General features: G+C 37.7%; 2 protein-coding genes across 7 annotated transcripts in view; both read left to right on the forward strand.

Annotated features, from left to right (window-relative positions):
- Positions 1 to 425: 425 nt before the first annotated feature.
- LOC130417790 (probable G-protein coupled receptor 141) lies at positions 426 to 2,860 on the forward strand. 2 transcript variants are annotated; one of them, XM_056743585.1, is made up of 3 exons: positions 426 to 515; positions 627 to 762; positions 1,708 to 2,860. In XM_056743585.1, the coding sequence occupies exon 3, from the start codon at positions 1,709 to 1,711 to the stop codon at positions 2,588 to 2,590; it is 882 nt and encodes a 293-aa protein (XP_056599563.1). In that variant the 5' UTR covers positions 426 to 515; positions 627 to 762; position 1,708; the 3' UTR covers positions 2,591 to 2,860. The 2 variants fall into 2 exon arrangements, with proteins under 2 accessions (XP_056599563.1, XP_056599562.1); XM_056743584.1 differs by having other exon boundaries at positions 455 to 762.
- Positions 2,861 to 6,737: 3,877 nt separating this feature from the next.
- Positions 6,738 to 15,268, forward strand: part of ctnnd2b (catenin (cadherin-associated protein), delta 2b) — an 80,054-nt gene continuing 71,523 nt past the window's right edge. For all 5 annotated transcript variants that reach the window (XM_056744188.1, XM_056744190.1, XM_056744191.1 and 2 more), the window contains exon 1: positions 6,738 to 6,954. The gene's annotated coding sequence lies outside the window, so the exon portion shown is untranslated. The remainder of the gene's footprint in view (positions 6,955 to 15,268) is intronic.

A 15,268-nucleotide genomic window follows, 5' to 3' on the forward strand; every position in this document is an offset into this window, starting at 1 on the left:
ATTTACCGCATAAAATACATGTGAATTCCTGTGAGATTGTGATGATTTTTTTTAACTCCACAGGACTCTTCAGCTTTTTGCTCGCTTTTTGTTTATTACGTGTCATTGAGGAAGGAATTTGAATGATTGTGGAATAGAGCCAAAATGCAGTTCTCTACCAGAGTCCAATAAACAAAGTGAAAAAGTCAAATTGAATGTACTCATGTACTTGAATGTTTCATACGAAATGTATAGGCTACTATCTGTTGTTAGGATTAGACAGATATTATAATCTAAGAATTTATATTTTTTTTAGGTGTTATGTCTCAATGGGCACAGTTACATTATGCACAGCTTGAGGCAGGGAAATGTCTGACGTCTTATAATGTTGGGGTATTCCGTTTTACATTGTTTCCCACTTCTTCCTCGACACACAGTATATTGTACTGATAGTGACAGAGAGACATAATAAAAAGAGTAAGTGGAAGAAAGGCAGAGCAAGAGCGCAGGAAGTATCAGACAGAAAGGAAGAGAATGTAATAAAACTTGCAGTTTTCTTTGGCATGTCGTTAAAATTTGTCAATCTTTAATCTCCATTGGCTCGAATCGCAGAAGTGTTTTCTGAAGGCGTGTTTGATCTGTTTCAGAAACAAACGTCTAGAGGACAGTGACAGAAAACACGATCACTGTTAGTTCTCTTGACATCTGGATGGATGAACTGTTGTATCACTGTGTCTACAAGTAAAGAGGATTCATTATCTAAATAATATTCAAGGTATTCAGGTAAGCACTGGTTTCTTAACTGTTAGACTTTCAATACAGAAAAAATAATAGTGTTTAAGATCGTGGAATTTTTATATCTTTATTTTTTTGCCATTAAAGAAGAGTTCAATTATTTTCACTCCGTTTTATTTTCTCTCTTCTACAAAGGAAGTTTTGAAACTTCTCTATTTGCAAATATTACCTCATTGACAGCAGTGTGACGTTTTCTTTTAGACGCCCATAGGCTTTCACCTTGACAGTAACCTGTAGATTGGGTTTTACCCTTAAAGCATTTGCTTTTTAAATTATGTTTTCAAATGTTTAATATTTGTATGTCATTATATGTAATATTGTTTCTCAGACAAGGCTAAGCTTTAGCCACGAGGACTAGTTCAATAAGGATATTTAAGTCGCTAATATCAAAATGCCTATACGAAACATTACTTGTGTGCGTCCTGAGACAAAACAACTGGCTCTGTTACACAGAAGCTGTAAGATTAAAGCGATAGTTAATTCTTTACTCGCCCTCTCGTCATTCCAAACTTATTTCTTCTGCACAACACAAAAGAAGATATTTTGAAGAATGTTGGTAGCAGAACATCGGCAATTCCCCTTCATTTCTATTTAACAGACACAAAACCAATGCAAGTTAACTGGTACCGCCGTTGTTCAGTTACCAACACTCTTCAAAATATTTTTGGTGTTCTGCAGAAGAAAAAGTATTTCTTTCTTTATTTCTTATTTGTCTTAATTCTTAAAAAAAGCAATTTCTTACATCTTAGTATTATCCGCAGAGCAAATAGAAAATTAGGAAATACTAGTGCTGTCTAAAAGCATGTTGTAATATTAATGCAACACTGAATGTTTAATCTCATTGCAAACATACACTTTTGGATTGAATTCACAAACACCCATTGCTGGGTCTTACAGTATGTCTGGTATAAATTACTCTTTATGTGTTTACAGAATGACTGGAAACAACACAAACGACACACATCATCTGCCAAAAGAATACATATCTGCTCTTTTGGTCATCTACATATTCATCTTCCTCGGTGGGACTCTAAATGTTGTTTTAATGTCCTGTATGCTCCAGTCCCAGAGACACCTCTCTTTCACCAACGTGTCAGTGATCAACCTAATAGCCGTCCATTCTTTGTTTCTCTTCACGGTGCCCTTTCGTATTTTCTATTATATTTCTGATACCTGGACTCTGGGCATACATTTCTGCAAAATTGTCAGCGTTATGATCCATGCTCATATGTATCTTGCGTTCATCTTTTACATCTTTCTTCTTATTGTGCGTTACATGGAGAACTTCAGTAAGCAACCTTTGCTAAATTTCCATCGCGTTCTTCACGCCACCATAGCGAGCACGGCGGTCTGGCTTGTCATATTTGCCACAATATTCCCTCCAACTATGCTAAAGTATGGATTATCTGCCAATGATACAACTCAGTGTTTTAATTTTGGTGACGCTCTTGATCAAAATGGTGTTAAAATCTTGAACTATGTTATTTGTACAGTGGTGTTACTGGTCTGGAGTGTGCTGGTTTGTTTCCAGATTAATTTTCTGCTTCACGTGAGTAAGACTCACGGCACATTTGAGCGTCAAGAATTCTGGTTACAAATGAAGAACGTTGTTTTCCTGTTGATAATACTTTTTTTTTTTGTGCCCTATCAAATATTTAGGATATATTATATAAGTGATAATAAGAATCCTGAACTTCGGTATAAAAATGAAATATTTCTTGCTTTAACCGCTTTCAGCTGCTTTGATATGATTGTATTTGCTAGTAGAGATATATATAAATACTTTAGCTCAAGGGGATGCACATGCTGTTTATAATGTCAATGTTGATTCAGATGGGTGCTGTATTGGTATTACTTAGTTTTCTAATTTATTCTATTGGCTTTAAATGTGTTTAAAGATTACAAATCCGTTTTATGAGAGAATATTTCAATTTAAATATTTTTTACCATGTTTCACAAGAAAACGTGATATTTAACTTTTCCCTTTAATAATATACACTGCTTTAATTTTACTTTGTGTTTTCTCTCATTTGTCATGTGTATGTATAAACCTCTAACTAATATTGTTGAGAATAGAACTGTTAAACATTAAAAACATGCACACAGTCCATACAACAGAGTTTGGGTGTTACTTCCACATATGAACAGTGTTGACCACAGAGTTAAAAACTTCTAGTGTAGAACACAGCTTTACAGTAAATTTAACATTTTAATACCACAGTAAAACTGTAAAAAGTGTTTAATATTTTATCCTCAAATAGAACAGGGGGTGGAACAAACTTAAGTCAAAACCACTACCGTAAGGCCTTTCAGTAATTGCTACCTTCTATTACACTGGCTGTGGAAACGTTTAATGTAGATATATACTCAATCTACGTTCACAATTAGCTCTTTATCAAGGTGTGCATCCGATCAGGAAACCTGCCATTTCAAGGGCTGCCTTATTCGATAAATTCTTGCAGTGTCACTGAAACATTTGTTCCCTCAAATTTCCAAAATGCTACACACGAAGCAGTCAGCATTGCTGCTCCCTGTGTTCTCTGACCGGAAATCACGTCACCTTATTCAAAGCTCTATATGCGCAAATGATCCGTGTAATTGAACATTTTGAAATTTACAGTGTCAGAATTGTTTTTTTTTTTCAAAATCAGTTTTTCTGATTTTAACATTAACTTTTATGTGTTCTGGTTAAATTATAATTTTTGTTTCATTCTGTGATCAAACAATATTTCTCCCAAATTTCAAATAAAAATATTGTTTTATTTGCTAAAATGGATTTGTGGGGGTGTGGTTACACGAGGCGTTTCAGGCAGGTCTGGGTAAACATTTGCTTTTAGATAAAATGCATCTTTTGATCCGACACTTTAATTTTAGCAATTTTACGTGTCTAATCGATGCATGGGCAATTTATAACACACCAAAGACACAGAAAAACACACATTCGCGCCAAATGACCTCTTTAAAGTTGCCTAAAAGCATTAACTGTAACTGCTTATGTTTTTTTTACACAATGATTAGAAAGAACACAGCAGCACACATCCTCTGCCAAAGGAATACAAATCTGCTCTTTTGGTCATATACATATTCATCTTGCTCGGTGAGACTCAAAATGTTGTTTTAATGTCCTGTATGCTAAAGTCCCAGAATTGCCTTTCCTTCACCAACGTGTCAGTGATCCACCTAATAACCGTGCATTCTTTGTTTATCCTCACGGTGCCCTTTCGTATTTTCTATCATGTTTCTGATACCTGGACTCTGGGCATACATTTCTGCAAAATTGTCAATTTTATGATCCATGCTCATATGTATCTTGCGTTCATCTTTTACATCTTTCTTCTTATTGTGCGTTACATGGAGAACTTCAGTAAGCATCCGATGCTGAATTTCCATCCCGTTCTTCAAGGCACAATAGCAAGCGTGACTGTCTGGCATGTCATATTCCGCACTATTTGACCCAATGATACAACTCAGAGCTTTAATTTTGGTGAAGCTCTTAAAGAATCTGCAGTTTAAAACTTAAACTATGTCTATTTTATTGGGGTGTTACTGGTCTGGAGTGTCCTGGTTTGTTCCCAGATGTATTTTCTGCTTTACTTGAGTAAGAGTTACGGTACATGTGACCATCAACAATTCTGGGTACCATTGAAAAGTGCTGTTTTCCTGTTGATAACGCTTTTGTTGTTTGTTTTTGGAAATAAACACATCAGCAGTTCATCCAACCGAGTGAATATTTGGGCGTTACTGCAGTTCCCCAAGAATGAACAGTGTTAACCATAAAACTTTTCACCACTATTGCAGAAGATGGCTTTCCAGTAACTTTGACCTCAAACTTTACAATAAACACGCTAAGAACTAACAAATACAGATGTGACAATGTGTGTGTCTCAGCTTAAATAACTAGGATATTCATTTAACTATAACTCAGATATTTCAAGTAACGAAAGAAGTTGGAATAATCTGAATTCAGAAGCAGTATTTGCCACCCTCTAGAGGACATGAGCTGTTGAAACACTTGCATGAGACATTAGTTATATCCTCAATCAAACTTTTAAAACCTTTTTTCTTTCAGAACTGGTTCAGGCAAGTAATGCTGTTTGAGTTTCTTGTATGCTGTATGTAAAGAGGGAGACACACTTTCAAGAAGTAAATAATAACACTGCAATACCATAAAAACATTTCATTGTCAAACCAAACAGCTTCCACAACAAACTCCAAAACCAACAACCACAGCTGATGCTAAAGTAACTTTCCCAGCTGTTTAAAGGGCATGCAAATTTCGATCTTAATGTGCTTTCAACTGTTCATTACTGCCCGACACTCATCTCATCTCATTCATGAGCTATAATAGGTTGGATCACTGCGAGTAAGGAACTAAGTCTGTGCATTTTCAACTAATCTGCCATTCAGTGCCATTGGACCGAATGAGCTGCAGTGTCACAGCGGAAGTATACCAGGTCTAGACATGCTGTGTCTGTGTGCTGCTCTGGCGGATGGTTGGCAGAAAAGAAATAGGATTAAAAGTGTTTTCACTTTGCTGCCTCTCACATGACATCATGCTGACATTTAGGTCTAGACTGAAAACCTCTACGGACAAGGCAGTATTCATTTGAACTGAAAAAACAGAAAATATATTTGATCAAATTAATGCTATAATACCCCTGCTCTGAAAAGCTCTTCAAACTGTGTTGTGTATTCATGCCTAATACCCAAACCGCTCTCTTATTGATACCCCGTCTTGCTTTCCTACAGTACAGCACCGATCACCCTCTTTAAAAAATTACATACACCTGACTTTTGATGCTTTGTGGTGCATCAGTATATGCTCAGGCACCTTTTCTGATTTTGGGATACATGTGGCGCGGTTGCGCTTCGGGCAAGCCTGGTTAGATTCCAGTCTCGTGGTCCTTTCACTTCCTGTCACGGTTCTGTTTAAAAAAATCACAAATAATTATAGAGAGAGAGGGAGGGAGAGAGATGTTCATTCATTTTGATTAAATAAACAGTTTGTTGAATGGGTCCTGAAGTTTGGTTGCATTATCGAAACCGTATGTGGTACACTGACATCTAGCGGTTGAGCTTGGTATAGCAGTCTAAATATAAAATATTGGAGAGACAAGTTTAGCAAAGTAACAATTCTTCTCGGTTTCTTTTGCTTGTTACCAGAAATAACCTACGTGCAATATATTCTTTGTGAATGTGTACCGGCTACGAATGCGCAGTAACGTTGAAACTGTATATTGCTGTTTGCACACATCTTCTATTGTGGTACTACATTTTTATTTATAAGAGACCAACCACAGTATGTCCGTCTCACAGGTTATTATTAACCATAATAATCTAAGTGAAACTTACCTGGGGAGGAACTTCTGCAACTGTGGTTCGCTGCTTACATGTCAGGCTCTTCCCATCTAAATTAAGCAGCAACTGCACATATAGGCCTGTTTTGTGCATTTCCACATGTGAGCTCGGCGCATAACAGAAGGCAAAATCAGGTTCATGGAAACGAAAAGTGATTCTTTGTACATAGAGGCACGCTGGCCAGTGTGTGAATAGTGTATAGTTGTGGCTTGAGTCGCGACATTAGAAGGTAACGCACCGCTCATCCAGGTACTGCCGGCACTACTTGTATTTGTATGTATCCCTCCGCTGTTTCTTTTCTCCTGCAGGTATGAATTTGTTACAAATGAGCTGCTCAGGTATTTATTTAAATTAATAGTTCTTGTCGGGTCCTGATCAGCCAATGGGGTGGTTTTCATATTTTCTAAATTGACGTTTTATGCACCGTTTTATTCCCCGCTGAAGTGTTCTGCAACGTTGAGAAGACTTTGTAAATCCGGGGAATGTCGTGATTTCAAACATTACCGGGAGATGTCGCTGTGGAACGCGTCGTCATCACTGCAGCAAGGCGCTCGGATGGGGATGGTCCAGCAGGAAGGAGGAGAGAGAGGGCGAAAGCAGGAGCTGCTGCTGTATCTGTGGGTACCCACCGCAGTTTTCCGGTCTCTTTCCCTGGATACCCAGCGGATGCTATTCCTTCCTCCGCGCATCAGCTTCTCGTATCGACAGTCTGCTTTCAATGCCAGTCGTCGGGAATGATTTTTGCGTGTCGCTCTCTCTGAATTGTCGGCATTAATCGGGGAGGGGAGGCGAGAAGCGCGTTGTGCCTCTGAACGTTATTCGGTAAGCGCAATGTCATTCCAGTTGCATTTCCAGCTGTCACATTCTCCGCCTTCAACCGCGATATATGCCACGATAAAGCTCGAAACGGTGGTTTCAAGCGATCTGGTGCGCACGCTCAAGGCAGGTTATATTTTTTTGCATGCGTTTGTGTCAAGGGCTTTTTAATGCATTTGACGCTCGAATTCGTCGGGCTATGGATCGGAAGCTGGGAACTGAAAATGGAAACCATTAGAGCATCATATTCTCCATCCGAGACGGTCGGGGAGGGGGAGCGCGCACAGAAAACCTATTACTTCCCTATTGACCTAAATTTCAATGATGTATTTATAAGATTACACGCACGGACATGACGGTTCTTTGTCTTGTTTTACGTCATGTTCATGTGTTTCGGTAATGAAAAGCGAACTGTCAATGGCTTTGGTTAGATGTAAAGCGCCGGATTCATTTGGTCCATTCATTTTGAATATCTTGATTTGCTGGATTGTGTTGTCTCGCTTTTAGAGAAATTTGCATTAGTGACCGAGTTAGTTAAAAGAGTTTATTTGGAAAAATGTTATTTTTACATTATATTATATTTCTAAAATCAATGGAGATAAATGGGATCTTTGTTTAGGTCTGCACAGACAAATGAGAGATGGGTTTTGGAGGGTTGTATTAGCTAGACCGACCGCCTCTACTTGTGTAGGTGACGCCGTCTTGAGAAAAAATCACGTAGTATTAGGACGGATGTGTGTGTGTGTTTGTGTGTGTGCGTTTGCGCCCGTCTGTGTGTTTATTTAATTTCCAATCCTAGCACTTGTTTATTTCAACAAAAAGCTCTGCAAAGTTCTTCATAGAGAGTACCTTGGTCATGTGCACTATTTCTCAGTGAAAGGTACATTTATTCTTAACTGACTTTAGAATAAAAGAGATTAGGATATTTACTGTTATTTCCTTGGTTGCACTTAAGTTTTTAACAGTAAAGAGAGTTGGAGTGCAGCTACATGGGTTTAATTTATGGGCGCACTGATAAAAAAAGTCTGCTGCAAAGATTATTAGATATAATGCAAAAGAGATTAAAAGAGATGTTCCAGATTGTTTAGGGCATCCTGCACCCTCAAGTTGATCATAAATAATACAATGCATATGATTTTTTTGTGCAAAAAGGCTTTAGCACTGGTATTCAACAGGCACAGACTTCACATGTTAATGTCTTGATGCACCCATAAGAGTGAGCTCTCAAGATGCAGCAGTGCATGACTGTGAAATATTGTATACATACCGTTATAAGCCTGCTTGCTTTTATACATATAGGGATGCAGCTGTGTTGGCTTTCTATGTAGTACTGGTGTATATACATCAAATAATGCTCATTGTAAAATATGCAGTAAAATTAGAGGAGCAGTCAAACATTTAAATGTTCATTGTTTATTATCAACTGGATCCCTCCATCAATGGTTCAACAAAGGTAGCTAGATAGCTTAAACCTGGCGTTAAAAAAATAGAAATAGGCAAAGGCAGAGGGTATTATTATTAATTATTCAAAGGTGCACTGGCGGCACATGCCGTACATTAGTGCTGGTGACAGGCGTTTTACCAATAATTGGTTATCCCTGTTCTAGCAGCTATCACTGTTAGATCTCGAGTCATTGTTTGCTTATCGAAGTCTGTTGTGCTTGGAAAGTTGATGTTCATATTATCACCCAACAGGTTAGCAGCAGTTTTTAGCAGTTTGGGTCATTCTTATTCTGTTTTTACACATATTTTGCCAAATAAACCATTTGGATTGAGATTGGATTATGAATGATTGAAGGTATGTCTACATGAAATCAGTTTACATCGCTCTGAATTTACAAATTTTAATATGTCAGATTTAATTTGAACTGTTTTAGGCAACAAAGCCAGAGAAACAAAGCAAGATATTCTCTCTGTTCTTCAGCATACTGGCCAGACGAAAGTAAAAGACCTATTGATAAATATCACACCCGGCTCCCGCCACTTGATATGGACCGACTCCGTCTCCTATTCTGATAATGACCCGAGAGATAAAGCTGCTAAAGACACAGACGCTTGCCATTGTTGTCATCTGAGCTGACACTCACAGCAGATATGTAGTTACGGCTGTCATACTGGCGGAAATGAGAGTGCCGTTTTATAAGGCTCTTTATTATTTTCATGATTGTCCCTTAGAAGGAACTGCCAAATGGTGACTTTTGGAATGTCGAGGCTTGGTGTGTTTATGTGTCTCGTGAAGCTGGATATGTCAACATTTTATTGAACAAACCTCAAAGGACACTAAATATTTTAGCGGTTGTTATTGAAAAAGAAAATATTTGAGAGTGCATGTGGGTACACATGTGAATACTAGCATGATTAAAAAAAGGATGTTTTCTGCTTGCTCGGGTTCAGATTTGTCCTTGCCCTGCCCAGATTTTCACTTGGTTCCACTACGGAAAGTGATAAATTGTATTTTTAGCTAAATATCATATTTGAATCAGATAAAGAAATTAACCTTTTGTTAAAGGGATAGTTGAACACAAAAAAGATATTTTAAAGAATGTGGGGAAACTACCAAAGTAGTCTTTTTTTACTATAGCTGTCAATAATGCCTCAGAATACAATTTTGGGGAATTTAAATGTTTGAAACGGGAAATGATGACAGAATTTCATTTTTGTCTGAGCTATCCCTTAAATGTGCAAAAATAACAATGCAATATACAAGCTGGGATGTCACATGCACACTTTTAGAGAATGACCGCATATGCTTCAATTCTGCAACTGAAGTTGATCCTTCCAAGGCTTTCAAGTCATTTCTTACACAGTCTCATCACTGTTAGCCAGATACAGTACATGCTGCAAACATGCCTCAGGCAATCCTTATTGTTGACCATGTGTTATTGTCTTTGCCTGTTAAGTCTGAGGATGATATTGATATAAATGAGTTTCAGAGAGGAGGTGAAAGCCGATTTTATTATTTGGAATAACACACATCCTCTTGTTAACTTTCCCGGAGTGTTAAGTTGTCTTACTCCAATGGAGGGCCATCATTGAGTGAGCGATGTCAACTTCATTTAGCCAGTGTACCATGGAAACATCTTATGTGCACACGACCAATCCATCAGGGAGCTGTCTTGCTTACTCTCACACTGTCAGTGCCACGGAAAAGACGTGATGGGGGCACCAATACATTCTTACCTGGATTATACAGTACAGACATGGAGTCAGAAAAGCTGCGTTCTCTGAGCATTTGCACTTATGATTAAAGAATCCAATCACACATGAAAAATGAAATATGAGAGACAGCAGGGCCCTTGACATCTATTTTTAGAGTTGCAAACCGAAATAAATTTTAAATGAAGGTTAGTGTGGTTTTTGTTCTCGAATGCAGTAGTATTGTTGGTTAAAGAATGGTTTAAAGTTCTTAACCGTAGATTTCAGGAAAACTGCAGTCATTTGAGTTATGTTGATTGAGAAATGCAGGTTTAGAGGATGTGAACGATATATCCAATTTGCTTTGACTGATCAAAATCTGCGTGCTTATAGGCTATTTATGATATTAGATCATTTTATGTGACAATCATGCAAATGACAACCTCAGCTTTTTTAAAGTCGACTATAGTGTGATATAAGTTGCATCGATGTCGAATAGTCGATGACGTCATTAATAAATTGAATAAGAGCGGGGCAATGAATGTTTTGCAATGGGATTTGATTGGTGTGGGCTGCAGGAGAATGGCGGATCTCCTGCAAAATTGCCTCTAAAAATATAGTATCAAAATACAAATGAACTGTTGTTCAACTGTTGCACATGAGCAACAACAACTAGACTAAGATAAAACAATTTTAAAGCGCGAGGTCGTTGGTAGAGGCGCCATGCAGTTAAAGAGCAGCATGTGGATCTCTATAGCAGCCTAACGTTACTTCAGATCTGTAGTGTGTGTACAGACCAAACTTCCCTTGCATTTACAATGAGTCAACTGAAAGAGTCATGTGCACTAATAGATGAAACAACATAAAAATGTGTCGAGTTTGTTCGACGGCCTATGACTTTAAAACAACCTCAATATATTAATAAACCCTAATGCCTCAGACGCTTTTTCATGGAGGACTTACAAACGCAGCACCTCAGAGACACAGCAGCCAATATGAGAAACATTTATTTATTTATTCTGTTTCTTTCATGTTTTATTAAATGGGGAGCAATTACAAAAATAGCCTGTAGTATTAAAGGAACACTCCACTTTTTTGGGAAAAAGGCTCATTCTCAAACTCCCCCAGAGTTAATAAGTTGAGTTTTACCATTTTACCGCACCTGCTGCGGCCATGTTACGCCAGCAAACTTCCTTGATTATTACACCGGAATGGGAGTATAGTTCCTAATCATACTGACCTAGAAAATCGCAGTTTTAGCACACGATATAAGTACAGAAGAGACAAAAATATACAAAAAGAGGAAAAATATCGAAACTCTTTGGTCATTTTTGAATGCGATCCCAATGGTCTAATTGGAGTCAATGATCTATCCTAAGCTCAGTGTTGGGAAGGTTACTCTGAAAAGTAATTAATTACTAGTTACTAATTACTAATTACATATTCAATGGTGTAATTAGATTAGTGTACAAATTACTCTCTCGAAAAAGTATTTAATTATTTATTACTAATTACTTTCTATATCCTACATCAACCTTGACTAGTTAAGTGATTCAAGGGCAGACATGAAACTACTCTCAATTCATTAAAATTCATAATATATAACTTCAAAAAGTACTCATATTAACCGACTAAAGTATTACAAATGTGAGAAAGATAGATTAATTCATGCCATTTAAAGGTAGACTTTGAATTTTTATGTCAATTCCACTATTGTATGCATTACGAGGTATTACATCCAAAGTAACTCTAAATAAATTACAGAGAAAAAAAGAGTAATCCCTTACTTTACTTTTTTAAAGGAAAAGTAATTAAATTACAGTAACTTATTACTTAGTAACTAGTTACACCCAACACTGGCTAAGCTATGCTAAAAGTGCAATCTCAGAACCGGAGATCGGCTGAATTGATTCCAAAATGGTAAAACTCAACTTATAAACTCTGGGGAGTTAGAGAATGAGCCTATTTCCAAAAAGTGAAGTGTTCCTTTAAAAGATCTGCGTGTTGAAGCACAGCACATGAAAATCTATGTAATGTTAGGCTTTACCTGCAAGCTTTTGCGGCTTCAGATCAAAGTGCAAATGTTACGGAGAAAACAGGATGATGCGTGCGGAAGCAGGGCAAGATAACATACTGTATATTATTGCCGGGAGTGAGACAGAATCCCCGGCGCAACTCTCTTGGAACAGCAACTCTTCTTAAAGGTACAGTGTCAAAATCCCATGACCCGCGACTAGTCAAATATTTTGGTTCAACTCCTAGTATAAAGTAAATAAAACACATTTAGGTGCGATTCACATTTGACATCTTTTGCGTGCTCGAGTTCGTTATTTTAAATATAGACACGCAGCAGGCACGCTTAAAGATGGAACGATGCGGTTGCGACGCTTATACGGTGCCGAGCACACATTTTCCAGGCACAACAGCGCTGCATCGAGTTGGAAATATTTTAGCTTTACAGAGTGCCGGGCGCGCACCGCGGGTCAAGAGAAAGCGATGCGGCTCTCGCTCTCCACGCAGTTTTAGACGCGAAATGTGTATCGCCCCTTAGACCATCACAGTGCTTAGTGCAAATACAGTTAACTCCTTGTTGTCCCATTGAATAACATGGCACTGTATTCTTTTATTTTATCATCGACTGTAACTATTATATACTGTAGTAGTGTAACTTGAAAAAACAGAATTATAGTGACTTTATCGTATGGAAACCATAAAAGCGTATCAATATTTCCAGTGTAAATAGCTACATTTAATTTTAACACAATCAGTCAGTCAAGATGAAACAGATCTATGACCTGTGATGACAGGTTTTAATTCCTATATGTTTGGTGCCAATGATTTACATTTCTAATTTTCAATTAACTGTCTGCAGCTTATCACAGCTGTGATTGTGAGTAAGATTGCTGAAGTCACTCTCATGAGAAAAATTGTTAAACCTCTTATTTATAGGATGGGGGGGAGGTTGTGTTCATGAACACTTGGTATTATTTAGAGATTTGAGTTCTCTCACCACCAGTGGCCTCTTTGCTACCACTCAGAGGCCAATTATAGTGAGCCCCACTATGCATTTGAACATATTATCTCAAAAAAACAAGATGTTTTGTAATCTGAAATTAGCCTAAGGCAGACAATGCAGTGACTTTTCTATGAGTTTCAAGTTTTATTGTTTCTTTAGTGGTTCCTTGTTTGCCATTATATTATTTCTACCATACCTATTCTGGCTTGTGATGGAATTTAAAGAGAGTGGCCGATCAAAGACGTACAGTACCGCTACTTTGGCATGGACAACGACTTAGTTTACTTGTCATCCTACAAAAATATTTGTCGAATAGGGAGGCAGCCTAGAACTACACAGTCTTAGAATGCTGCAGGAATTACATATTTTTGTATGCAAACCCCAGAATCGAGTTGGCATTTTAGCACTTCCGGTTTCATCGCCCCAAAGTCAATGGGTTTTCGGTTAAATGCCTGAAATGAGCTAGTTGCAAGAAGCCGCCGTTTTAGTTTACCGATCAGCGAGTACGGTCGAGCAGGCCTATTTCCGGTCACTGTATGTGACAATGAGGCTTTTTGGCCGGCAAATATGAGCGTTTTTTAGATAAAAGAAGAAATTGATATATCAGTTATATGACAGAAAATCATCTGTACATTTCTGAGTACCTGGTCAGGCCAAAACAACTCGATATAACAGCAAAAAAGGCTTACGGCCTGTATGTCTCCCCGCTTTTCTCCCCATATTGCCATCTTCTTCAGCTAAATAACAATAAATCGTATTCCCTGCTCACGCTGCGAATAGATAAGTTTTATGTCTTTGTTTTAACTCATTGTTGCGAGTTCTATATGATGAAAGTCAGACGGATGGAATACTCTGCGTTGTGGGCAAGAGTGACACTCGTTGTCAGACAGCACCACTTAAAGGGGAGGGATCAGTCGTGTAGTCTTCAACTTCTTTGTGATGAGTTTCCGTGATTTGCGTCTTTGTCGTGTCGTACTTACTGTGAAAGAGTATTAATACAGCCATGATCAGGTGACATTTGTATTCCATTCATCGCGCAGTCAGGCGGAGATAGCTCCCGGTGTGAAGAGAATGTAGAGGTTTCACATCGAAAGAGGAAATAAATGCTTTTTATTCTTAACTGTCAAAACCAAATCATCTCTGTGGAAATGTACAATACACACGCTAGCTTATCACGAATTGGGTGTAAGGAGTTTTGTTAACCACATGAGCATGGACTATAGAAAAAACGGGGAGAGAAAAATGTCTTTTTATATAGAGTTGCTGCTAATCGAGGTACCCAGAGGTGTTCCTGATTCATCACTGACATATCAGTTTCTCATTTTTATCTAAAAAGCTCATATATGCCATATGTATTTGTCAAAAATACTACTTTTCCAATACATATGCGACCGAAAATACTCGCTGATCGGAAATCTAATATGGCGACTTTGTGCAACTAGCCCATAAGCTCTATGGTAACGAAAGCTCTAAATATGTTCAGGTTTTAATCTATGACATAAAACATAATAACCTGATTGTGATTTTTTAAAAGCTTTAATGTTTCTTAGAAAAAGTGGATGCTTACAATTTGCTAAAAGTGACCAAAGACGATGTCGGCAACGTTAAACGCCATCACACATAAAATAAATCTAAAAAAAAAACATGGATGGTGATTCATTTACGGAGTAGTTACTTATTAGTAAACATGTTTGTAATAAAGTTTGAAAGAGATGTTGGAGGCTTGGTGGTGGTGCCGTTGAGCGACCATTGTGTAGTCTGTTTTATAGACCGTTTCGTCGCACGTGCCGGGACTGCAGTTAACTTCCGGTATGTGTTTGGCTTGTGTCTAAAAATATAACTATTTATAATTGATTTTATTTATGTTAATATAAACATGTATTATTATATTTTATTGTATTGTATTTAATAAACGATTTGTTTAATTTAGTTGTATGTTCATTTTTTTAAATAAACAATTTGTTGAATGGGTCCTGGAGCTTGGTCGCATTAAAGGAAATCGTATGGTACATTGCAGTTGAGCGGTTGAGCTAGGTATCGCAGTCTAAATTCAAAATATTGGAGCAACAAGTAAAGCCTAGCAATGTTTCTTCTCGTTTTCTTTTGCTTATAATATCAGAATTAATCTACAGCCACTCTATTGGTTGTGAATGTGTACCAGAAGTTAAG

The sequence above is a fragment of the Triplophysa dalaica genome, chromosome 3 (genome assembly GCF_015846415.1).
Source record: "Triplophysa dalaica isolate WHDGS20190420 chromosome 3, ASM1584641v1, whole genome shotgun sequence".
NCBI classification, from domain to species: Eukaryota; Metazoa; Chordata; class Actinopteri; order Cypriniformes; family Nemacheilidae; genus Triplophysa; species Triplophysa dalaica.